The 26,320-nt window shown below is 35.8% G+C and overlaps 1 protein-coding gene across 1 annotated transcript in view; it reads left to right on the top strand.

The window, feature by feature from the left end:
- Nucleotides 1-23,472, top strand: part of LOC107024111 (tRNA pseudouridine synthase A) — a 29,345-nt gene extending 5,873 nt beyond the window's left edge. Inside the window, exons 3-9 of the mRNA XM_015225009.2 lie at nt 303-496; nt 1,131-1,276; nt 11,567-11,658; nt 12,905-13,227; nt 14,528-14,594; nt 18,338-18,397; nt 23,026-23,472. Coding sequence (XP_015080495.1) covers nt 303-496; nt 1,131-1,276; nt 11,567-11,658; nt 12,905-13,227; nt 14,528-14,594; nt 18,338-18,397; nt 23,026-23,211 — 1,068 coding nt within the window. The 3' untranslated portion in view covers nt 23,212-23,472. The remainder of the gene's footprint in view (nt 1-302; nt 497-1,130; nt 1,277-11,566; nt 11,659-12,904; nt 13,228-14,527; nt 14,595-18,337; nt 18,398-23,025) is intronic.
- Nucleotides 23,473-26,320: the final 2,848 nt, after the last annotated feature.

Genomic DNA, 26,320 nt, shown 5'->3' with positions numbered 1-26,320 from the left:
CAATGCATAGGTTCTTAATGCATGCATTAGCATTAAATACATAATTACCTCTCAAAATTAGAATTTCTTCCACATTCTATCTACCATATTTGTGGAGGACATTTTTGATGACATTTCTTTTTAGAAACTATGCAATGCATGATATTCTTAATACACCAACCAAACAATGCATAGGAAATAACCTCACTATAGCCAATACTGCATTACTAATGGCATCATTACTAATACATCTTATAATCTTATACACCCTATCAAAAGACCCCTTACTGTATTTATACTTATCTTAAAAATTTCTACCTCAGACACCTGCTGACCATGAAGATGCTGAAATTCGAGAGGACCATGAAAAATCTGAGTTAGTGAATATTCCAGTTAAAGATAAGAGCAGAGATAAGAGTGGTAGATGGGCGAGAGCAAATTTTATGATTGTCCTTTCTTACCATGGTGGTTCTTTTGATGGATGGCAGAAGCAGCCTGACTTGAATACCGTTCAAGGGTACGTATTTTATAACATAGCTATTCATATCATGAATGAAGTGAACATATGCTCTATGGCCTTTCATGTGGAAACTATCTGGAGTTGATGATAGTTTTCGACATGAAATTCTTTTAGCAGTATGTATGCTCTCAATGGTTATGTTCAAGTTGATGGATTTCTTATGTCATCTTGAATGAGAAATTCTGTATCTTCAGTAAATGACTTCATTTTGCAGTGTTTGGTTATCTTACGGAGACATGGATATGATATACTCAACATTGAGAATTGTTTCTTAAACTAGATTCTTTGGGCAGATCCCAGCAGAGTTATAAAAAAGGAATTATTTAATGATATAAAAAGAAAGAATGTTAAAAACCATAGATCCTCATAGAAGACATCCATTGCAAGAACTCCAGAAATAAGGTCACGCAGAAACATACAGAGGTGGTGCTGAACTTCTGTATGCCTTATTTGGAGCTCAGATCATCTAATTGGATCATTCATACCAGATCCAAAGGGATCTTCAGCAAAATTATCATGCATGTCTATTTCTCTTTTTAACGTGATAAAAGCTGATTTTATTTGAGGCTAATCCAACTGATAACTTCTGTTGGATATGGTATTCATGTGTATTTTGCTCTGTTTTATTCAGATTAGTTGAAAGATCTCTCGGTGAGTTTGTTGATGAGAAGAAGGCTCAATTATTAAAAGATAAGAACTTACCATTAGAAGCATGCGCTTTAGTTGCTGGACGTACAGACAAGGGCGTTTCAGCCTCTCAACAAGTTTGTTCTTTCTGTAAGTCATCTTGCTTGGTGTACATCCTTTCAGTTATATGAATCAGTTTCCAATATTCCCCTTTTAATGATCACTGTTGTTAAAGGCATGATTCAGCACTGAAAATAGGTGCAGAGTGAGCTGGGCGCTTCTACTCGCTTCAGTTGTGCTTTTGTGCAGACACTAAAGCACTTTGGTGAGAGTGTCAGCATCCCATGAACTCCTCTTGAACAGGGTTGTCTAAAAACTAAATATAGCTCACGAATCGACCTATCAATAGTTAAAGAAACGTAAAAGTTGAATATGATGTTGTGATTTGGTCATTAAATCGGAATTGAAACAAACAACTTCATCATTGCATTTTAAATTTCTTGTTTATGCTTAGTCTTGTATTCTTCATGCATTGCAGATATACTTTTTAATATTTCTTCATTTCTCCTTTCATCACTGAAGCAGACACTTCAATTGCAGTGCATGCTTAAAGCTCTAGCATATCTTGGCTCTAAGAGTGGGATTTTCTCTTTCTGATTTTCCCACCGATTCCTTAGATCCCTAGTCTTTGAGGTAAAGGAAATCTTCTAACTATCTAATTCTTCTAAGGAGAAGGCGGAGTTAGCTTTCCTTTGCTATCAATAATAAGGAATACCAGGCTGTCGTTAAAGTAGTTCACTCGGCTCAACAATAGAAGTCCCTGTAGTTCAGTCAACTGCAACTAATTTGACTCACTCTTCTTGAAGCTCTTGTGAAATTGTTTCTGTCCTTAACTTTCCTTCTTTCTTATGGTAACTAGGGCTGGCAACATCTTTGCTAGTCTTGTCGAACTAGGAGCTCTACTAGCCTTGAATAAGGGAAACTGTTTTATTTATGAAAGAAAGAATGACCTAGGGAGATAGAGGTAGTAGGAAATCCCTTCAAATGGAAAATGATTCATTTAGAAAAATATTCGATACCAAGTAAGAGTGCACTACCTGGTCGGTGTGAATGATAAAGGCGTAAGTCGCATTGCTATACGCTTCGTCTTTGAAAACACTATTTCTTGATGCCTGTGTCCTTCACTTTTTATGCATCTTGTTTTTTGCTTGCTCGTTCAAGGATATGATATCGACTTTAATTTAGCAGTTAAGTAGTTTTAAACTTAAAAAGAAAATGCAGTTTATTGTCTTGTGAAGTTTGGATGCAATTCCTCGATTTGTTAAGGGTATAATTTGGTGTTTCGCATTAATTTTTTCTCCTACTTCAAATCAAGATGGCCACTTGCCTGTATATATGTTTTTTAAATCATTAAAAGTCGTGTCATTGATGATTCAGCAAATAGAAGGTGCTGTAGAATATGTAGAAAGGAGCAACACTACAGCCTATGAATAGAACTCAAACAATCTACTATGACTTTTCTGTCATGCTGTCATTTGAAATAGTCATGTTAGTTGTTAAAAAAGTCAAAAATAAAATATAGAAATGCATTTGTACTGAATAGTTATTACAGATTCACTTTATTTCAGAAGAACTCTGGCGTTCTTTTTACCCCTCCCTCGGAGCTAACCCATTAATCTCCTTTGGTGACAAAAAACCGTAACCTCAAGGTTGGAGGTGGAGTTTCTTACAATCTTACCACTTGAGGAACCCTCTCTTGTCAAAACTTAGTGTTCTTTTCCTTCCAAATGGTCCATAAGACAACTGAGGGGATTGCGTTCTAAATTTTGATTTTTATTTCTTTCCAATTCCTTTGAGATACCAACCTTGCAGCAAGTCCTTGTTCTCCGCATAGTTTAGTTGACACCAACGATGTTCCGGACCCAGATTTCTTGGTAAATGAGCAGTGGATGAAAAGGTGATTTATGTCCTCATTTTGACTTGCAACAGAGAACATCTACTACCAGTGTTGACTCCCCTCTCTTTTGAAGATTCTCATGAGTTAGGCATGCTCCATGAGTGACTAACCAAGTGAAGCAATCCACCTTCAATGATGGCTTACTCCTCCAAATACACTTCCAAAGCCAATAGGGAATGATGGCAATGGATCACTTAGAAGTTTGTAGCAATTTGTGACGTAGAAGTTGCCTTTTGTGTGTCCTTTCCACCTAAGGGACATTTTTCTGTGACGTTTCCTATTCATATGATTTTGGGATTGTTACGTCTCATGCTGCAGCTCATAGGGGTATTACTAAAAATACCCTCTAGCTATATATGTTGAAATCTTTTTTAACTCTAAAATAACCGTTGGACCCAAATTTTCTTTTTGTATTTTGATCACATATCAACAGGTGATCCGCCCTTCTTGCCTTACGATCATATTGCATGGTCTAACTTTGAGAAAAAAAATTTAAATGTATTTAGGTCCATACTTAAAAAATTTCATAAGCTATGGAAAGGCCCTTTGAATACTTTCTCAAACGTTCTTTAGAACAAAATCACGGAGAATCCGCTCAGTGGAAATGGCTTGATGCACTGAGCGGATTTTGGATTCTCCTCTCCATATAACATAGTTGGACTAACCACCACTCTCGGTAGAACTTGCCTTTAAATTTAGGTGGTACTTTCTTATCACAAAATACTCCAGATGTGAACTTCCATTTCATCCACCATGCACTAATAAAATCTGTGACATCATCATCAATCCCCATTTCCTTGGATCATAGACATATGATACTTGGAAGCTTTCTTTCTTCGTGACGGGTGAGTTTTCATCCCTAAATCCGCTCAGTGCTAAGTAATTTTTCCAATTGAATCTATGTTGATAAACTTAATTATACTAGTAACTGAATAGCTCATAAACACTAAAACAGATACTGAACTGATAGACACTTTATTTGAAAGCATCTTATACATGTAGAATTGAATCAATTGATATATTGAGTATTTAACTGATCATGATGAATTTCTACTATCCTTACTAGAAATCATGCAATTTAGCTATCATAGTTTCAGGACATGATTTTTCCTATTCTAAGGGATCATGAGGAGCTGGGGTTTTACTTTGGGATTCAATGGGTGGAAGGATACCCATTGATGAAATCCCACATACCTAGAATGGAAATCCTAGTTTGATTCCTTGATTTGAAACTTAAAGCTATGTGTGAGAAATATTGGAGAAAATATTATTGAATTGCGTATCTAAATTGTTACATGAATACCCTATTTATAGACACTATATTGGAAACCTTTTCCAACTAGAATTCCTATTCTTATTCCTATTCTAATTCCTATTCTAAGTAAGAAATACTTATTCCTATTCTAACACTCCCCCTCAAGCTGGTGCATACAAATCATATGCACCTAGCTTGTTACAAATGTAATTAATACGAGGACATGTGAGAGACTTGGTGAACATATCTGCAAGCTGATCATTTGACTTCACAAATTTTGTAACAATATCTCTCGAGAGTATCTTTTCTCTGACAAAGTGTTAGTCAATCTCAAGGTGCTTAGTCCTTTCATGAAACACTAGATTTGATGCGATATGAAGAGCCGCTTGATTATCACACACAAGTTCCATCTGATCAATTTTGTCAAATTTTAGTTCTCCCAGTAACTGTTTGAGCCAAACTAACTCACAAGTTGCTGTCGCCGTTGCTCGATATTCTGATTCTGCACTAGATCGAGCAACCACATTTTGTTTCTTACTCTTCCACGACACCAAATTACCTCCAACTAAAACACAATATCCGGATGTCGAACGTCTGTCAGAGGGTGATCCTTCCCAATCAGCGTCTGTATATCCAATGATATGCTCATGACCTTGATCCTCAAAGAGTAGTCCTTTGCCGGGGCTGACTTTATATATCGAAGAATATGAACAACTGCTTCCCAATGACTAACACAAGGGGAAGTCATAAACTGACTTACAACACTCATGGGAAAAGAGATGTCTGGTCTAGTCACTGTGAGATAATTCAACTTTTCAACAAGTTGTTTATACCTTTCAGGATTACTAAGTGACTCCCCCTGTCCCGGAAGAAGTTTAACATTCGGATCCATCAGAGTGTCAATAGGTTTACATCCCATCATTTCTGTCTCCTCAAGAATGTCTAAGGCATACTTGCGTTGAGAGATAACAATGCCTGATCTAGACTGAGCAACCTCAATACCTAGAAAAAACTTCGATCTGCCAAGGTCTTTAGTCTGAAAGTGCTTAAAAATATGTTGTTTTAAATCGGTGATACCATCGTGATCATTATCGGTGATAAACAATATCATCAACATAAACAACCAAATAGATACGACCTGGTGCAGAATGTCGATAAAACACAGAGTGATCCGCTCCACTACGAGTCATGCCAAACTCCTGAATTACTGTGCTGAATTTCCCAAACCAAGCTCGAGGAGACTGTTTCAGACCATAGAGTGACCTACGCAATCGACATACAAGGCTACTAGACTCCCCCTGAGCAACAAAACCAGGTGGTTGCTCCATATAGACTTCTTCCTCAAGATCACCATGCAGAAAAACATTCTTTATGTCCAACTGATAAAGAGGCCAATGATGAACGGCAGCCATAGATAGAAAAAGACGAACAAATGCTATTTTAGCCACAGGAGCGAAAGTGTCACTATAATCTAGCCCAAATATCTGAGTATACCCTTTGGCGACAAGGCGAGCCTTAAGTCGATCAACCTAACCATCTGGACCAATTTTGACTGCATAAACCCAACGACAACCAACAATAGATTTACCTGCAGGAAGGGGTACAAGCTCCCAAGTACCACTTCTATGTAAAGCAAACATCTCATCATCCATAGCCTGCCTCCATCTAGAATGAGAAAGTGCTTCACCTGTAGTCTTAGGAATGGAAACAGAGGACAAAGACGACACAAAGGCATAATGGGGTGATGATAGACGATGATAACTTAAGAACGTATAATGCGGGTTAGTATTTTGAGTAGATCGTATACCTTTTTGAAGTGCAAACGGTGGGCTAGGTAGAGGCAAGTTCGCAGTAGGAGCAGGGTCTGACGCATGACATGAATCATCTGGGACTAGGGTTGGACGTGGACGGCGATGATAAGTTAGTAGTGGTGGCACTGCAACTGGAGATGTAGACGTAACTGTAGATCCCTCAAAGGTTCGCACAGGTAGAACTTGATTTATGGGTAAGACCATAGAGACATCAGTATGATCAAAAGATGTATAGTAAGGCTGAGACTCAAAAAATGTAACATCAGCGGACATAACGTATTGATGAAGATCATGTGAATAACAACGATACCCTTTTTGAACTCTAGAGTAACCAAGAAAGACACATTTGACACGAGGAGCTGGGGCTAAATTATGAACAAAACATGTGCTCCCAAAGACACGAGGGGGAATAGGATAGAGATGTGACTGAGGAAACAGTATGGAATGTGGAACTTGATTCTAAATAGACGAAGAGGGCATTCTGTTAATTAAATAACAAGCTAAAAGGACTGCATCGCCCCAAAAATGCAGCAGAACATGGGATTCAATGAGGAGAGTGCGAGCAATCTCTATGAGAGGCCTATTCTTTCTTTCTGTGACACCATTTTGTTGAGGAGTGTATGGACAAGATGATTGGTGAATGATTCCGTGATGAGACATAAATTGCTGAAATTGGGATGATAAATATTCTAAGGCATTATCACTACGGAAAGTACGAATAGAAACACCAAACTGATTTTGTATTTCAGCAAAGAAACTTTTGAAAATAGAAAATAACTCAAAATGATCTTTCATTAAAAAATCCAAGTACATCTTGAATAATCATCAATGAAACTAACAAAATAACGAAATCCTAAGGTGAAACTGACTCTACTAGGACCCCAAATATCAGAATGAACTAATGAAAAAATAGACTCTGAACGACCCTCAGTACTACGAGAAAACGTAGCACGAGTGTGTTTCCCAAGTTGACACGACTCACAATCTAATGTAGATAAACTAGACAAACTAGACACCATCTTTTGCAGTTTGGATAGACTCGGATGTCCCAGACGTTTGTGAATTAGATCTGGGGAAATCTGTAACGGAGCATGCTGTCAAGGAATTTGAAGAGGTAAGATAGTAAAGGCCTTGTGATTCATGTCATGTTCCAATCATCTGTCCCGTACTGCGGTCCTGTATGAGAAAAAAAATCATCAAAAAAGTTATGCTACAATGTAGGGATTTCGTCAAACGACTAACAGATGCTAGATTAAAAGGAGAACCAGCAACATAAAGAACAGAGTCTAGGGTGACAGAAGATAGGGGTTTGGCTTTTCCAACCCCTTTTGGTTTTGTCTGGATCCCATTGGGTAAAGTAATAGCTCGAAGAGATTGCGAATAAACAATATCGGATAAAAGTGATTTATTACCAGAAATATGATCAGAAGCCCCAGAGTCCATGACCCATGTTCCAACAGTACTAGATTACGACACACAAGCAAAAGAATTATTCGTGACAGACACATCAGGTTGTGCAACCGAAACTACTTGTGGAGACGTTTGCTTATTTGCGCGATACTGAAGGAACTCATCATATTCTATCTGAGCAATATGAGCATTATTGGATGGTTCATTAGGTTGAGCATCATATGCTACTGGTGCAGATTACTGTATACTTGCGCGATTTCGAAGGAACTCATTATATTTCTTTAGAACAAGAGGATCATAACTGGGTGGTAGACCATGCAAAATATGACATATGTCATGAGTGTGTCCAGACTTATGACAATGACTACACTTGGATCGAGGTTTCCCAAAACGTCCTCCCCCTCGCCGATTCTCCGTAGATTAATATGTACGCTTTTCAAAGGTTTGAGATGCGAGAATAGAGGAGTCAACAGTGGGTGATGAAACAACTTTGTGACTAGGAGGTGCCGCAAGACGAAGGAGGCGAGAGAATAATTCATCGATTTTGGGAACTATAAGGCTAGCTAAAATCTGATCACGCACAGAATCATTATCAGGAGAAAGTCCAGCAAGAGTAAGAACTAGAAACAATGTTTGTCTATGTTCTTGTTGTTTTTCCACATGGGTAGTTACTGGCATCAACGTGTCGAATTCTTCCATGACTGCCTGTACCTGTCCCAAGTAAGTAGACATATCGGATTCTTGTTTCTTTAAGTTGGTCAATCGAGATATCACATCATAGAATCGAGAGATGTCATTAGTGTATAAAGCACGCGCCTTCTCCCAAACTGTATAACACGTTTGGAATGGGCGAAACAAGGGCATCAATTTGGAATCAATCGAACGCCATAGGAGACTACATAATTGAGCATCTACTTTCTCCCAACGTGCTTTGACTTTTGCATCTTCCTCACTAGTCTTTGCCTTTACATCTACCACATGAATCTTGTTCGTTAAGTGATCGTGCACACCTTGACCCTTGCACCACAATTCAACTGACAAAGACCAAGATAAATAGTTTGAACTTCCCAATAGAAGTTCTGAAGTGATTATAGGGCTAAAATTTCCAATTCCTATGTTTTTAGAACCAAAAGCATCACATCCAAAAGACATTATGCTAAATTTGTCTCGGGAACAAAAAAAATCTTGATTATTGAGATCTGATCGTCGGAAAATTCAAATCTCGAAAAAGAATTGCTGGAAACAGCCTGAAAATAGCCGGAACCTTCATTCCGGCGATCGTATCTGATCAGAATCAGAAAAAAATTACATAGCCAGCCTCGGAATGAAGAGGCGACTCAGATAGAAAAAAAATTGTCGAAAAATTTGGCCGGAAAAAAGTCACACGCGCCGGTGCATGGGTCTGACAGTTCGCCGGCGAAAATCCTATCGGCGGCGCGTGACGGCGCGTGTATGGTTTTCGGTGGGGATGACTGGGCTTTGTTCGCCGGGAAATTCCGCAGCTAGTGGTGGTGTCAATTTTATGAAAACAGTGACGGAAAATAATAATTATCCGGACAGCAACTAGGTTACCGGAAAATATCAATTTTTTTATTTTTTTTTCTTCTCACAATTGCTCTGATACCATGTGAAAAATATTGGAGAAAATATATTGAATTGCGTATCTAAATTGTTACATGAAGACCCTATTTATAGACACTACATTGGAAACCTTTTCCAACTAGAATTCCTAATCTTATTCCTATTCTAATTTCTATTCTAAGTAAGAAATACTTATTCCTATTCTAACACTATGGAACCTAGTTCTTGCTTAAGAGCAAACTTGAGTGCAGACATTTTGATTTATGAGCATATGGTGTGAATGGGGAGGTTTTCCCTGATAAGGTGCCCCTTAATCAAACTTAGGAAAAGCTAAAACGACACAGTGCAAGGAGTAAAAGAGTGGGAAAAGACCAAAAGGACCTTGAAGAAAAAATGACATCAGCAGATTTCATGAGGCCGTCTACGGTCCGTGGTTCCATCTACTGATCGGAGATCGTGTCTGTGGAAGTTAGGCTAAAACTTAAAATTTTGAGGTTTGATTCACGAGACCCATCTACGACCGTAAAAGGATAGTAATCCATGGTTTTGGTTCGTGAAACTCAGTCTTGTTTCTCAATCTCTGAACTTGATTTAACGATGTCATCTATGGTCTGTGGTTCATTCCACGAGTCGTGAAGACCATCTGTAAAAATCTGAAAAGTTTTCCTATTTTTGAACTTAATCTATAAACCTCATCTATGACTCGTGGTTCCATCTGCGGTCCGTAGATGCTGCTCGTGGATTCCTGTTTTCTGCAAAATTCTCAACTTCTCACGATCGAATCTGAACTTAGAATTTCTGAGGTGTTACAGTTCAGGCATGTGTGGAGAGACACAAATGCCTTTGTACATAGGTGTGAGAGGTTAACTATGGATAGTTTCAGGAGAGGTAGATGGTAGAGCCTAGAGCAGAGGTAAAGGTAGACCAAAGAGTATTGAGGAGAGGTGATTAAATAAGGCATTACAGTGGACATGACCTTAGATAGAATATTGTGGAGGATAAGGATTATGGTAAAAGGTTATTAGGTAGTCGATTTAATCTTGCTTATCCTTTCATATTGGTAGTAGTAGTATTTATCATCTAGCTTCTTGTCTTTCGATTTCTGTTAATATTCATTGTATCTTGTACTTCGATTATCACACTATTTTGTTGCAGTGGCTGTTCCTTTTTTTCTTTTAGAATGCTTTGTCGTGCTTCCTATAATATTTTGCCATTATTTCTTCTTTGATCTGTTTTGAATGTCTTTCATTGAGTCAAGGGTCTACCGGAAACAAAACCTCTATCTCCCAAGGTAGGGTTAAGGTCTGCGTACGCTCTGCCCTCCCCAGACTCCACTTGTGGGATACACTGGGTTTGTTGTTGTAGTCTTTTCTATTTTTTTTCAAAAAAATAAACAATTCTCAATGCCTTTTGAGGTAAAGAAGAGTTAAACTACTCATTTGGCACCCAGTAAACTTATTTCATTCTGCCGCTAGATTTCAAAGCTTTCTTGAGCTCTAGTTTTTATAAACACCTTTTCAACCCAAGAAATGCTTAAGCTATTTAGAGTTTGAGTTCATCGTAAAAATAGCTTTTTAGAGTTTGTATCTGTAACTAAGTAGCCAAAGTAGGGCTTTGTGCAAGAGCAACTCGAAAGTATTTTACTTCAGTCCCAGTTTTGGAAGATGTGACTTAAGGGCTTGTTCTGAAAAGGGATCAAAGAGTATGTAATTCATTCAAGGCTCAGACTGAATTATTCAGAAGCACCTCGATCTGTTGATATTGACTTGATGTGATGTTCACTTTTGCTCCTGTAAAACACAGGAAACATCCGCAGCATACATCTTCATTTGTATGCTCCCTCCCCATTGCGAGTTGGAGAAAATTCAGTATCTTTCAGCTCATTAAGGATGATGCCAAATATTCCTCTTTTTAAGGGGTGATTCTATGAAACAGCTGTGTGGATGGTTCATTCAAATGCATATCAAAATTAAAACTTTTAAACAATAAGTTTGACTAAATGACTAAAGCGAATGGACTCTTTATCTTTTCTCCTAAAAATTGTATGTTGGACACAATAGCAAAAGATCTGTTATTCATGCTAAAAGATTTAATTAAGATTGAAGGACCCTGAAACCGAGCAATGCTGATCATTCTTTCTCTGGGGTCAATCTACAAAAAAAAAATGTGGCTATGGCTAGAAGTTTTAAACTTTTTTAAGCAATAATTCATTACTGTTCTATAAACAGTATCTTAGATGTGATTAGAATAAGTTTTCCAATTTTCTACCATTGAAATACTTATATACAGTTGACTATGGATGTAATGGGTATACAGCTTATCATTAAACCATGAGTACATTCATATCCAAAAAACTTAATGTTCAACTTGCGAATTTTTTCCCCTTTTTTTTTGAGATAAGAATATTGGTTCACTTCTATGTCTAGACACTTGGCGGAAGGATGTTAAGATTGAAGATGTAAAAGCTGCTCTTGATAAGGCAGCACCAGGAAAGATCAGGGTAGTTTCTCTCACCAAGGTAACTGATTATTTGGTTTATTGATTTTTCAAGCATGAAGATGCAACTTGCTTTTTGTCATCTGTTGGGGAAAATGTATTTCAATGTTTTCTGGTTAAATACAGCTGTTACCATTTGCGTTTTCAGTTATTTGGTGAATGCCCACTAAAGTTTTAAAAGTTGCTTTAAATAATTTATGGTTCAAAGTCATGTGGAAAGGTCGTTCTAGCTGAAAAGTTGTCTAAATCCCATGTGTAACTGAGCATCATGTAATCGCGGGAAAAAAAGTGAGAACAGACGTACTTTTTTCATTTATGCATGCACGGACAAAAGGCTGATCAACAAGACGAGAAGCCTTCAACTGAATATTCCTCTTTTCAACGTTTGACACCCACTCACCCTTGTCACATTGTTATTTTCATCCATGAAGAACAAAAAAGCTGGGAAGACTGGTCAATATTTACTTCTGCATTCTGTTGTGGGACAATTCTCATAATCTGCTGTGCTGGACTTCCCAGATCCTTTTTCCAAGATACCCACGGTTGTTCTACTAGTCCTGATGCTTTCTGAAATGAATTTTTGAGTAGAAACTTCTGTTTTTGTTTTTTTGTTTTTCCTCTTCTCGACAGCTTACATGATCTCTTCATCACTAGTTCTAGTCAGTTAAATGGTGTTTTTAGTCCTGGTTATGTATAAAGGGGGTTTCTTGGCTATCCATCTTTCCTCACTAGTAGTTCAAATCAGTAAAAATTTCATTTGCAAAGCATAGTGCCACTGCTGCCAAATTGTCCTTTAGCAGTCTGACACTCACATGCACCAATCTCCTATAGGATTTAGAGTATGATTGGATTTTTCAATTTGTGAATAACTAATAGTTTTATTGCAATCTTTTTGGGTTTATTGAGCAAATTGCACATGTGCATCTTTCGGACAATTTTGTTCGGAAGAATCAGTATGTTTGAAGGGAAAGCACCATCTGCCTTCCCGGTAAAATCTAGAATGTCTTTACTCATCGAATTTATGTGTTGGATGGCTTTTGGAAATTATGCTATTAGCAATTTCGGGTTGTTAGAGTCCCTGCATAATTAAAGGGATTCAGTCCATCTTTTTGTACACAAAATTTGTACTTGTTGCTACAGAAATTGATAGAAAGTTTGCTTTACTTATCAGAATTAAGGCATACTACCATTCACATATTGTTGGTTTCTCCTTAATTCTTTTTATCTATGAATAAGATGTAACAACAAATAATTTTTTCCTGCTATAGGTATCCCGGGAATTTCATCCCAACTTCTCTGCAAAGTGGAGACACTATTTGTATATATTCCCTATTGATGATGTAGGCGAAAAGCAAGGGGGTCAAATCTGGAATGACGATAGCACTGATGTTCATCAACAGAATGAATGTGGTAAAAGCGATGTTGACAAAAGTAACGTAAATGAAATCAATGATGAAAATGACAAGCTGGTGCATGGAAATAAACCAACCAAGTTTGAAGTAGGCAAGGTTAACCGGCTTTTAGGTCAGCTTGAAGGAAAGCTTTTATCTTACAAAATGTTTGCACGTGATACTAAAGCTTCAAGGAACATGTAAGAATTCATATTTCAGTATGTTTCTTTTAGCAATGATTCTTTATCCCGTTATACACTAAATCACAGATGATGTTAAATTCTGTTGATCTTCGAACCCTACAAGTTTGACATCGTAATATCTCATTCTAGATGTTTAATGAATGACTAGTATTACTGAGATTTTTGTGGATGAACTGACAAGCTTTTCATCTTATGAGTAGCTACCTTATCATTGCTAGCTCCCAATTAAGTATATTCATGTATGATACAATCTTGATCTTTATTCCTATCTTAGCTTGTTGGGGGCTCCATGTTCATTTCCTAAGAATATTCCATGTAGGCAGCTTTTGTGATTTCTTTTGTTATCAATATTACATGTTTATTTCATGGTGTTGGATGTCTCATACTCTTTGTTTTTTTTTTAGTTCTTTTACAATACTATCTCATGGATATATGTCCTAATTTTAACTCGAAAAAGGATTTGGCCATTCTACAGAAGGTTAATAATCATTGTTTTTTTTCTTGATAGTTAAAACAAAGAGAACAATGCAAATATCATCATGCACTTAGGCATTGTAGTAGTATTGTTCTGGTTGTCATTCTCTTCATCTTAATTATTGCTAAAATACCATTAATAATTTTTGAAATTACTACCACCACTATTAGTAACGCTAGTGTTATTGTTATTATGATTGTTTACAATTCGTGATGATCCTTGTTCATGGAGAAGAAATAATAATAACTTAATACAAAAGACCCAAAAGGTGTCTCTATGATCAGCTTCTAGCATTAAAAAGTGCAGAAGAGAACTACAACTTATCTTACTTAATGTACAGAAAAGGAAAAAAGGATCTGCAGCTTATCTTTATTACTTTTGGTTGAGTATGGATGATGGATACAGTTGCATGCTCTTGTAATTTGCTTATTACATCTATTTTGTCCATATTCCTTGTATCACAGATTACATTACCTTTTTTTGAGAGAAATATCACAGATTACATTACTTAAATGAAGTTTGTTCTGTTCAAATATGATAATGGATCTCGCATAATTACAAAAAGAAAATGACAAAGGATCTCCAATTCAATCATTCAGACAAGAGGCATCATCTAAGTTATAATCATTTTAGCTTTGGATAATTGATTATGTCCCTAGAAAAGTAAAATGAACTTACTGAAGAAAGAAAAGAAAAATGTACTTTCGTGATTTTCCAACACCAAGCCATAGAAGTAGCATGCTCAGTATTAGTTAGGTTTCTGTGTATCAACCTTGATGGTAGACTGATCACCAGATTTTTGTATCTTTATGAATGTTTCAGTGGTCCTCCAACAGAGTGTTTTGTCTTCCATGCTAGAGCTATTGAAACTTCAATACCGTGTGCAAAGGTATCAAACTGTTACTTACTTCTAAGTTTGTTGTTTTTGCTGTTTCAAATTGTGGATTTTCACATGCTTCATGTTGAGAACACGTATCTTCATATGCTTGAAGATCCATGTTCTTTCATCTGGAATAACTTCTAGAAATTTCCTTTATGGTAGTGTGGCTGTTTAGGATCTGGTGGATATATTTTTGTGAAAATTTCATAAATAGCAAGAAATGAAACTTAATTAGCCTCCTTAGCTATAGTTGGCCTAATTGCACTCCGTAGCTATAGTTTTAGTTGCTATGGGTATTTCCATGTGTATATTTCGCTTGCATTTAATATTTTATACAATTCGGTTTTCAAGAATTTTAATGAAAATGGGCGGTAATTTCGGTTGAGAAAAACGAAAACAGTCCCATAAATCATGGGATTGTATCTCATTAGAGTTTCATACCAAATATGACTTCCTCCATATGAACATGATTCTGCCTGAGTCCATGAGATCACATAAGTAACCTTAAAAAAATCAATCTTCTTCGTTTATTAATAAAAAGTACATTATACAATCAATTCACTTCGTCCTTTCTATAATTTTAAATCAATCCAATTGATTGAAATATACAAATCAGTAAATGTGTGCAAATGCTGAAACTATACAAATAATAGTTGGAGCATATGCTTGTATATAATTGTTTAAAAATATACAAATAAGGTCTAAAAAAGTAATGTGAAATGTGAAATGTATTGATACAAATTCAAATCACAAAAAATATACAAAATAAATTATACAAAATACCTTAATAATGTTGAAATCATACAAAAAAAGTTGGGATGTATACTTATTTTAAATGGTACATAATTGTTGAAAATATAGAAATAAGGTCTAAATCCACATAATCATACGCTATCAACATTTATATGCTAAATCCACATAATCCTATATAAAATAATGTGAAATGTATTGATAGAAACACAAATCACAAAAATATACAAAATAAATTATACAAATACCTCAATTTCTTCACCATCATCTTGGTTCATTAACCCAGATTCAACTTCTTCTTCTTTAGATGTTTAAGAACATGCATAAGTTGTGGCATTTTCACTGGGTCAATGTGGTGCTTGGATCTAATTTCTTGTTGATTAACTCCAGATTTACCAAGAGATCCTGCAATTTCTTGGAACTCTCGAGTTAGACCCAAAGAAAAGATGGGAAATTGTCCAACTTTTGTTCATGCATTTGTATACTCATTTGTATACCTTGAGTGATTCTTGTGGAAGGAGTTTGTTCATCCATGATGCATGATTTGTATGTATCTATGGAGTTAACTGGAAAACTAAAAGAAATCAGTGGCATATACAAATTCAAATCAAAAACAAAAGGTTGAAACTGCTGGAAGAGAAATAAAAATAATAATAGAAAGAAACCTCAAGAAGTCACCTTAAATTGTGGGAGCACGATTTGAGAGGGAGACACAAAAACTTTTAAATTTGAAATTTGAAATTTGATTTTGCTTGAGTGAATTAAGGAGAAAAATCAGTAAAACAAATTAGGATGAGAGAGAGGCTATTTGTATAATTGGGGAAAACGGAAAGTGTGGTAGAATATATTGGATATACAAATCTGTAAGTGTTCCCTAGGAAACAGGATGAAATATTAGTGGCGAGCTGTAATACTTTACAGCTATAGCCATGGTAAATAATTAAATTATATGTTTGCTTAATCGCGTAATTTTTCATATATTTTTGTTTTTAAGTAGGTAAAGTTCTATTCATATAAGTACCAAGAAGGTACAGTTATATCAGACCTACAATGTCAAAAAGCATAACACTAAATATCACCTATCATCTCTAGGAAAGCTAAATACTGTTCCAAGTTCCGTAAAACTCCTTTTACACCAAAAAATAAATAATTCAAAAGACATTTATTTGTAACCTTGGATGCATGCCTTTCTTATCCCGTCACAGAAAATCTTGTCTCTCTCAAACCATTTTGTCCCAAAAACACATAGGGGGATTGTTCTCCACACTGCCTTCAGATTTTTTCTTTACATTTTGTGGCAAAACTCACTTAATACCATACATATTAAGGAATAGCTCCCAACATTGTCTTGCCACTTTGCAACGAATGAGGAGATGATTGGCCGTTTCTAACTCTTCTTCGCACATATATCATCAACTACTTGAAATTATACCTCTCTTTTGTAGATTATCCTGGGTTAAAAAGCTTTATTTCCATTCTAAAAAAAAAAGCTTTATTTACTACTACCCACCGAAAAGATGCTACTTTGACTTCCATATTACTTTCAGTGGCCAATCTAATGTATACATCCCTTATTGTTCTGTAACAGAGTATAACATCACTTAACTGTGCATCATCTGAGAAATTCATCTACTTCCTAGTGATTGAGGTCCTCACTAATGATCAGCTACCAACCAGTACTTGAGTAAAAATCTGTTACCTCCCATTCCTATTAGTGGAACATCTATATTAAGTCAGAAATTTTGATTTGAAACTTCCATTTTCCAGCCACAATCAGACCAGAATTGGTTATTATTACCATTGCAGCTTCAACTTTACAATCTGACCATATTCACTCCATAGACTACTAATATTGCTCCAAACCCTCTCCATTGGAAGAGGATTGGACTGTACAGGGAGTCCAAAAATCTTTCTGCCATATTTGACATCTCTTAGTTGCTTTCATAACTTGAGCATTCATCATTAATTTTTTTTTTGAGAAGGTAACTGTCTTGTATTATATTCCAAAAAATCAAACCTGCCACAACTTGTTACAGGTTTACTAATTACAAATGAGTATCAGGAAGATCTTCAATCCTAAATAAACAAAAATTACAAGGTGCCTAAAGCATTCATTACTGATTTCTAGATCTTCCATATACTCCTGTTTACACCATGTGAAATAAAACCAAGCAATTCATCTTCATCTTCTGGATGCTGTTGCTTTTGTTCTGGAAGCATCTGAGCTTCCTCTCTTTCCACACAGACCACCAGATACAGGTGGGGATGATCTTCCATCTTTCTTTGTGACCAGAAACGTAGGGAAAGCTACTCCATATCTTCAGGGCCTGGACAATATTTCTTGGCATCACCCAAAATAGGTCCTTCGAATTGATGAAAATGCTCCACAAAATATTAGTGATCCTACAGTGAAGAAAGAGGTGGTTGACTGTTTCAGCCTCTTCTCCACACTAGAAACACCTATGACTCAGTTGGATACCCCTTTTCATGAGGTTCTCCTGAGTCAAAACAGCCTGCTTCACTAGTAGCCAAGTGAAGCAGGACACTTTAGGAGATATTTTAACTTTCCAGATAAGTTTCCATGGCCATCCAGTAACCTGATGGGTGAAAGAGTTGAACTTTTTTTAAGCTTCCTTCACTCTGAAATTTCCGTTGCAGTGATGATTCCAAAGTCATGATTATACCTCCAAAGCCATTTAAATAACAGGGTTATGTTATGCAACCTTCAATTCCTATCCCCTGGATATTAGTTAATACATGTTCATTAGAGATGGAAATTAGATTAAGAATAACTTCTTTAAGATAATATTTTTCTTCATTTCTGATCCTGTTCTTTTTTATTCCTGTTGCCAACATAGACCCTATATGTGCTTAATTGTCTGCTGAAGATATTGGATTCAAAGTGCTGTAGATATCTGATCTGATAGGTGCACAGTTAAATTGCCATTAAATCTATTCAAATTCATTTTTAATCCTTTTCTTTTCTTGAACTGAAATTGTAGGACGGGAGTCATATGAAGACGATGTGCATTGAGTTAGTTGCTAATCGTTTCTTGCGGAAGGTATGGTCGTATTTCATAAATTCTGTATATGTCCCCTCATACTCGTAATTCACATTAACGTCACATGTAAACTCCAAAATCAAGGTTACACTTACAATAGAGTGTTGGGAATTCCAGAAGGGGTTTGTCCCATATGGATTGTATTAAGAATTCCAGAAGGGGTTTACAAAGTTTTTCTCTCCATCTGTTGTGTTGTTTTAGATGCTTAGATTCTTTCACAATTATCTACTCACACTCTAGGCTATGTAACATAGGAGGTACTTATTTGTTCCTTCTGTTTTTGGAGTGATTGAAAAACTTTATGCAATAGGGTAGAATATCCCTCTACTTTTACTCCATCCAAAGAAGGAAGATTATCATTGTCTGTATCTAATACTTCCTTCGTATAATAGCTGGATATAGTATTTGGATAGAATCACACACAAAACCCAGTCTGCGCGATGTATATTATATAATATATGCACATATGTATGTAATGTATTACAAAGTATTGGTGTATACAGGCTGTATATCACATCTGCTGACTTCCATTTTTAGATCACCCTCTACTTCCTAACACTTGTTATAGAAGGAACAGGAATAGGATTGTATAGTCTCCTACAAGAAAAAGGATTATAATGTAGTGTCTATAAATAGGGGTCAATGTAATAGCATAGAAAACCCAATTCGATAATACTTTTATCCTTTATTTTTCACATGGTATTAGAGCATTTTGTAGTTGTGCAACCAGCTTCTTCCCGGAAAGAATATTTCACACTGTGCTATTTTCCGGTTACCTAAAGGCTAACTCCGTTAATATCCCTTTCTGGAGGTGTTCCCCAAAAACCAACACCACAAGGAAGATCAGCCTCCAGTGACCAAACCTCGGAAAAAATCTCGGGCAGAAGACCTGTCATGCGTCTTTACCCGTCGCTGACAATAGTATCCCTGCAAAGTTACCCATGTGCAATTTTCAACCACCTTTTTGGGCAGTCATAGTTGGTCCAGATGGCCAAGTTGATCAGCTTAAGGCTCACTTTGTTGCCGAGGGGTATACTAGAAATTTTTGTGTTGATTATACAGTGGGTTTTTTTTGTGTGTTGATTATACAGTGGTACTTTTTCTTCCATGGCTAAAGTAACGTTTGTCCATCTTTTCTATCCATGGCCATTGTCCGTCATTGTCCTCTTTATAAGTTGGACATTAAAAATGCTTTTCTAAGGTGACTTAAGGAAGATATTTATATAGAGAAACCACCTAGTTTTGTTGTTCAAGGGGAGTCTAGTAGCTTGGTATGTCGATTGCTCTGATTATTCTATGGTCTGGAACAGTCTCCTCAAGCCTAATTTGGGAAGCTTGACGCAGTAATTAAAGAGTTTGACATGATTCACAGTGAAGCTGATCACTCTGTGTTTTATCAACATTCTACTCCAAATCTGTGAATTTGTTTCGCGTTTAAGTTGACGATATCACCGGAAGTGATCAGGATAGTATCTCTAATTTAAAGCAACACATCTTTCAACATTTTTTCAGACTAAAGACCTTGGCACACTAAGTATTTGTAGGTGTTGAGGTTGCTTAGTCTAGATTACACATTGTTATTTCACAAAGAAAGTATGTCCTTGACATTCTTAAGGAGACAGTATTTGTAGGTGTTGAGGTTGCTTAGTCTAGATTACATATTGTTATTTCACAAAGAAAGTATGTCCTTGACATTCTTAAGGAGACAGGAATGGTGGGATGTAGACCAATTAATATCTGAATGCTTAACTCCTGCCAAGACAGTGGGAGACGCTCAGTGATCTTTGAAGATATAGCTGGCTGATCAGTAAGTTGAATTATCTACGGTGTCGAGACCTGACATTTTTTTTCCTGTGATTGTTGTAAGTCAGCTTAAGGATTATCCCTGGATAATCATTGGGATGCATTTGTCTGCATTCTACAATATATTAAGTCAGCTCCAGGCAAAGAACTACATTTCGAGGATCGAGGCCGTGAGCAGACCATTGGATATACACATGCTGATTGGCCATTACTGATAGACATTCTACATCTCAATATTGTGTTTTCATAGGAGGTAATTTGGTATCCTGGAAGAGTAGAAATAGAATATGGTTGCTCAATCTAGTGCAAAAGCAGTGTATCGAGCATTGGTTTGGATCAAACAATTTTTTAGAGAATTTAAATTTGGAGAAATCAGATGGAACTTGTATGTGATAATGAAGCAACACTTCATATTGCATCAAATCTCATATTTCACGAAAGGAATAAGCATGTTGAAATTTACTATCCCTTTGTGAGAGAAAATATACTCTCAGGAGATGTTATTATAAAACTTGCAAAGCAAGTGTTCAACCTACAAATGTTTTCATCAAGTCCCTAACTGATGCTCGTATAAGTTACATATGTAACAAGCTTTGTACATATGACTTATATGCAGCATCTTGAGAGGACGGGTTTAGAATAGGATTAGGAGTAGGATTGTATATAGTCTCCTACATGGAAAAACATTATAATGTAGTGTCTATGAATAGGAGTGTGTAATAATGTAAAAAACCACAATTCAATAGTACTTTTCTCCTTTCTTGGTCATAACACTTCTTCTTTGCACTACAAGTCTAACAACAATAGAGTGTACAATTCATGCATAGAAGCACAATACACGAAGAGTGAAATAGTATTGTTAAAGAATGACAAAAGTTCCACATCGGTGGTTAATAAGATGGGTGAACTCCTTATAAGGCTTGGGCATTCCTCCTCCCATTGAGCTAGCTTTTGGGGTGTAAGTTAGGCCTAAGACCTAATTTCACATGGTATCAGAGCAAGGCCCATCTCACCTGATGTTGGAGCCCCCAAAATCAAAATTGCCCACGCACCAGATGCTAAGCACTGGGCGTGAGGTGGGGTGTTAAAAAATGACAAAAGTCCCACATCGGTAGTTAATGAGATGGGTGGACTCCTTATAAGGCTTGGACAATCCTCCTCTCTTTGAGCTAGCTTTTGAGGTGTGAGTTAGGCCTAAAGACCTAATTTGACAAGTATATGCATTATCAAATAGGTGCACCCAAGTTAAAAAGCAAAACAATTCTAGACAAAGAAAGGATGTGAATATCTACCCATGTTTACCTGTTTCTAAAAAGGATGTGAACATCTACCCAAAACCTTAAGAGTTAAGGCAATGAGTAGAGTGGCCCAAGACCTTTATAAACTCCAGTGTATCTCCTTACTCAACCTATATGGGACAATACTATAACTCATCACCCCTGGTCTCCAGCATGTGTAATTCAATTTTTGGGTTCATGCTTGAACTTTGATGTGAATTTGCAGGTGAAAGCATGGGCTTGCCAAGTATTAGCTCCTATACTCTATGAAAGAATTTAAACATCCTAGAAGAACTTTAATGCAATTGAACTCCTCGCACAATCGATGTGGCACAACAATATAACTTAACTCAGACAATTATTTGAAACAAGATAAAAAATAAAGAGAAGTGTTTGCCACTTCAGTTACTCTTATGAAGAATTGGTTAGATATGTCATGATTTAATCTTCCCCTTTTTTTCTCCATACCTGAGGGCTGAGGTTAGTTTATATGTAACTGATAATTGTACCATAGCAGTGGGCTTTGGGTAATATCACAAATTTCCCATGTAATGATAATTTATAACTAATCCAAAACATTGTCCTCTAAGACAAGCCTCTGACCAATTTGTACAATTAGTAAGACCAAAAAAGGAAAATAGGTTCTTTTTGTGTTGCCATTACCCTGATTGCCTTCTCATCTGTGCCCTTTGAGAAGGCCCTCATTTTCAATATCAGATACATGATACATAGAAATAAGTTAATACCAGACCCTCGTCTTTGTAAAGTGTTTCCTATTTTTGAAGCATGATGTCTATGGTTTTTGTTCTATCATTTGTGTATGTAATTTAAAAGATTAAAAGCAAAGATGCATCAACTTGTTTTTCACTTCTTCTTTTTCTGTTTATAATTTCTAAAGGCATCACTCTGAGGCCAATGAATAATGAGGAAGCTACTGAATGTAAAAAACAGAAGAAGGGAGCTATACAGAACTTAAACTTGCCTTAAGAAGCATACGAGTCCGGTTTCTTCCTCAGTAACTGCCTTGCCAATTTCGGCCAAGAGCAGTTTACATCCCCCACTAATTTGGAAATAATTGACGTAATAAAGACAGACCTTCTTCCAAGTTGCTGCCTGTTAGATAACTCTGAAGGACCAACAGAGGAAAGTATCATGAAGTCAAATAATATTAACAATTGAATGCAAACTTCTCTTGCTTACTGTTTGGACTGCTTAACTTTGTTGAATTTGGAAACGGCCATACTATTTTATCATTCCCTGTGGTGAGGCCATTAATATTTCTTACAATCAGAGTGAAAATACAAGGTTATGTTCTTCAAGTCGCCTCTGGATCTTTCAGATATTTGGTTGTGTTGTTTTCTGCTGTCTGACGTGTTTTCGCAATGTATCAGTAATGATGTACTATTACATGAAAGTTCATTGAAAACATGAGAGTTTGTTTATATCTAGATCTTACAGATAGAGAGAGAGAACCTGATTCCATAGGAACTTTGGGTTCATGTCCTTTAAACTGCTGCAACATGCGTAATTACTTACTATGCTATGCAGATGGTTCGCGTTCTTGTGGCAACTGCAATTAGAGAAGCAGCTGCTGGAGCCGATGATGATGCCTTGCTGAAGCTGATGGATGCCACCTGCAGGCGCGCCACTGCTCCACCTGCTCCACCTGATGGTCTTTGCCTGGTCGACGTGGGTTATACAGATTATGATATAAGACACTGCCTAATTCCTTAAAGAGACAAGGCAGACGAATTGTCTGCTTACAAGCATTTATCTTTCTCAAATGGGAATGAACTTGGGATGGCTGCAAGAAGCCTCTCAACCAAAACAGAGACTATCATTCACTTCTTATTACATTTCTGAGTTCCTGTAGTTTATGCTCTTAAAACTGTTACCTTGATCTCCACTTCAGTGTTTCAAAGAATTATCATTTGATTTCATGTCAATGGTTTGTTTCGTATTGCAATTTTTACTAAGGGATCATGTGATTGTACATTTCCAAATTTTCTTTCATTAAGTATATGATTTTGCCCCCTTTTTCACTTGTACAACAAGATAATAGGGGTGACAAAAAATCATACCCAACTTGCTCACTCGCCCAATCTGGTTAAGTTTTGGTTGGTTATTGACCTTACCCATTTCATTAGTTCAACCCATTAAGAATTGGGTCGATATGTAATTCGAATTGACTAATGACAAATCTTGTCAATTTTTTTTTATAAAAAAAGATGATATGTTATATATAGCCATAATAATAACAAAAAAAAAATTATTAGGTATTAAAATAGTTTAATTAAAAGAACAAATAAAACAAACTATTGAAGATTACAAAAACTATACTACTTAAGACTTTATTTAACAATATATCTACATACTTCAATTTTATTACAAAAGTATTTTTTAAATTATAAACGTAGCATATTAATTAATTTTTGAATTTTAATTAACTATTTTCATCTCTCTCCTTTTGGATAATATTAAATTGCGTCTGTTGTTATCTCTCCAATAACATGAATTTTTAACCAAACTAAGCCATTATATAAAACAATTTACCAAAGTAATACATTTTTCTAAAATTTTACAAAACTAGTATAAACGTATTTCACGGTAACGTTTTAGGGTATATTTTTTTAAAAAAAACTAACAACATTAGGTTGATATACGTTACTTACAGTAACGTTTTACTCCTAAAGCGTTATTTTCAGTAACGTTTTACTCCTAAAACGTTACTATGAGTAACGTATATCAATCTGACGCCATCAACTTTTAAAAAATAAAATATATCCTAAAATGTTACTGTGGAATACGTTTATACTAGTTTTGTAAAATTTTAGAAAAACATATTATTTTGGTGAATGGTTTTATATAATGGCTTAGTTTGGTTAAAACCTCCCAATAACAGTTCCAACTCTATACGCTACTGATTTTATTCTCTCATCTTTATGATAACTGTGCTTCTTTCCATATCATATCTTGTTTATACAATTCATGTAAAAGAGTAAAACCTTTTATGTTACCAAGATCTTTTTTAGTTATTCCCTATAGGGATGGCAATGGGCGGGTCAGAATGGGTTTAAGGCTGTGGGGCGAGGCAGGTTTAAGGTTGTGCGGGGCGGGGCGGGACGAGTTAAAGTGGATATTTTAAAAATTAATGTGGGGCAGGGCGGGTATATGTGATTTTGTGTGGGTTCAAAACTTTTTAACTATTTTTACATTTTATAAGAGTGATTGAGCATTATTTATTAAGATAATTTCATTAAAGCTACTAAAATATTCAAGATAATAATTGAAATTGGTTCAATAAAAAACAATACAATTTCTTACATGTTTCTCAATTGACCTTTAAAAAATACAATTTTAAGTCACTATCCTATTAAATTAATACAACTTAATGAAAAAATGAAAATATATATATATATATATATATATATATGAATTTTATTTTCAGTATCAAACATAACTAGAAAAAGAAAATATTAAAAACATTATGCGCGGCTGGTCTATGCAAGGCGAGGCGGGGCGGATTAAAAATGTTGTGGGTTAAGCTCAATCCGCCCCGCCCTACACCGCCCCGTTGTCATCCCTAATTCCCTATGCATATTTTATCTAGAAAATTTCACCTCTCTCTCTTGCCTCCATCAATTTTTTCACCCTTCTCTTTCTTTCTTTCCATTTTCATATTTATAACCATTGAACTTCAATCTGTTCACCACCAATTCTATCATACCTTTTACCATTATTAACGTTAGCTTTGGTTCATCTCCAATATTATATTGCTTTTCTAGATCGATGGAAAGCCCTGCGCTTAATAAATTGGTTATAGTGTTTGATAGTTTGTCAATTATAGGTTCAAAATCGCCTTTTGAGTTGAATGAGTTCACTCAATCTCCTGTAAACGAAGGTTTAAGAGACGACAAGAAAATCGCGTGTGAAAACAATGAATGTGTTTGTCATTAATTCAATACATGCATTCGTTAACAATGTGTATTAGTTATGATTTTCAAACTAAAATCTTTAACTTTTAAGTAGTTGTTTTCATATTCAATGTTTGAATTCACTGTGATAGGTTTGTATATAACACTAACATTCAATCATAAATTATAGAATCAATTTTTCGAACATGTTGTATTGTATATTTTCAACTAGAGATGCAACATTGTATACCAAACACGAGAAGGTAAGCATGTGCGCCAAACACGAGAATACCAAACGATATGACAATTAAATCACCAATAATACTAATAAACTAATCAATAATAACCAAAGTTGGATAAAAGTACATTTAGCATTCTTAAAAAATTTTACAACAAAAATTATTGAAAATAATACATCAATGATAATTTTGATTAGCAAATCTGGGGCAAAGTCTTTTTGTTATGCCCTAATGTACCACATTTACTACAAGTGACTTTACTCCTCTTGAATTTTTCTTCGTTGAATCCCTTCTTACGATTGTTACGCCCATATCGCTATGAATCTTTATTGACCATTCACGAGATATTTCAGATTTAAATGAAAGATTGTCGTGTCCACAACCAATTGAAAAGCAATAGTAGTAATTAAGCATTCATGTTTGGTGTTGTTTGGTATTTGCATCATATATCACTCCTTCAATATCATAATCAACGTATCGACCTGTTTTAGATCAAAACTTATTTGTAGTCAATCTAGTCAAACAAAATGGTGATTTCAATGTATTCAAATTAAACAGTTTGGTTTAAAATTATCACTTTCACCAAATAATCTACCAAAATAGAATCAATATGTACACTGTCGTTATGTTAAAAAAAACACTCAAAAAAAATAAAAATTATACCGAACTAGCAGTGCATCATTTTCACTA

This window comes from Solanum pennellii, chromosome 7, assembly GCF_001406875.1.
Source record: "Solanum pennellii chromosome 7, SPENNV200".
Lineage (NCBI taxonomy): Eukaryota > Viridiplantae > Streptophyta > Magnoliopsida > Solanales > Solanaceae > Solanum > Solanum pennellii.
The sequence above is the reverse complement of the archived record's forward strand: the minus strand, read 5'-3'. Positions and strand labels throughout refer to the sequence as shown.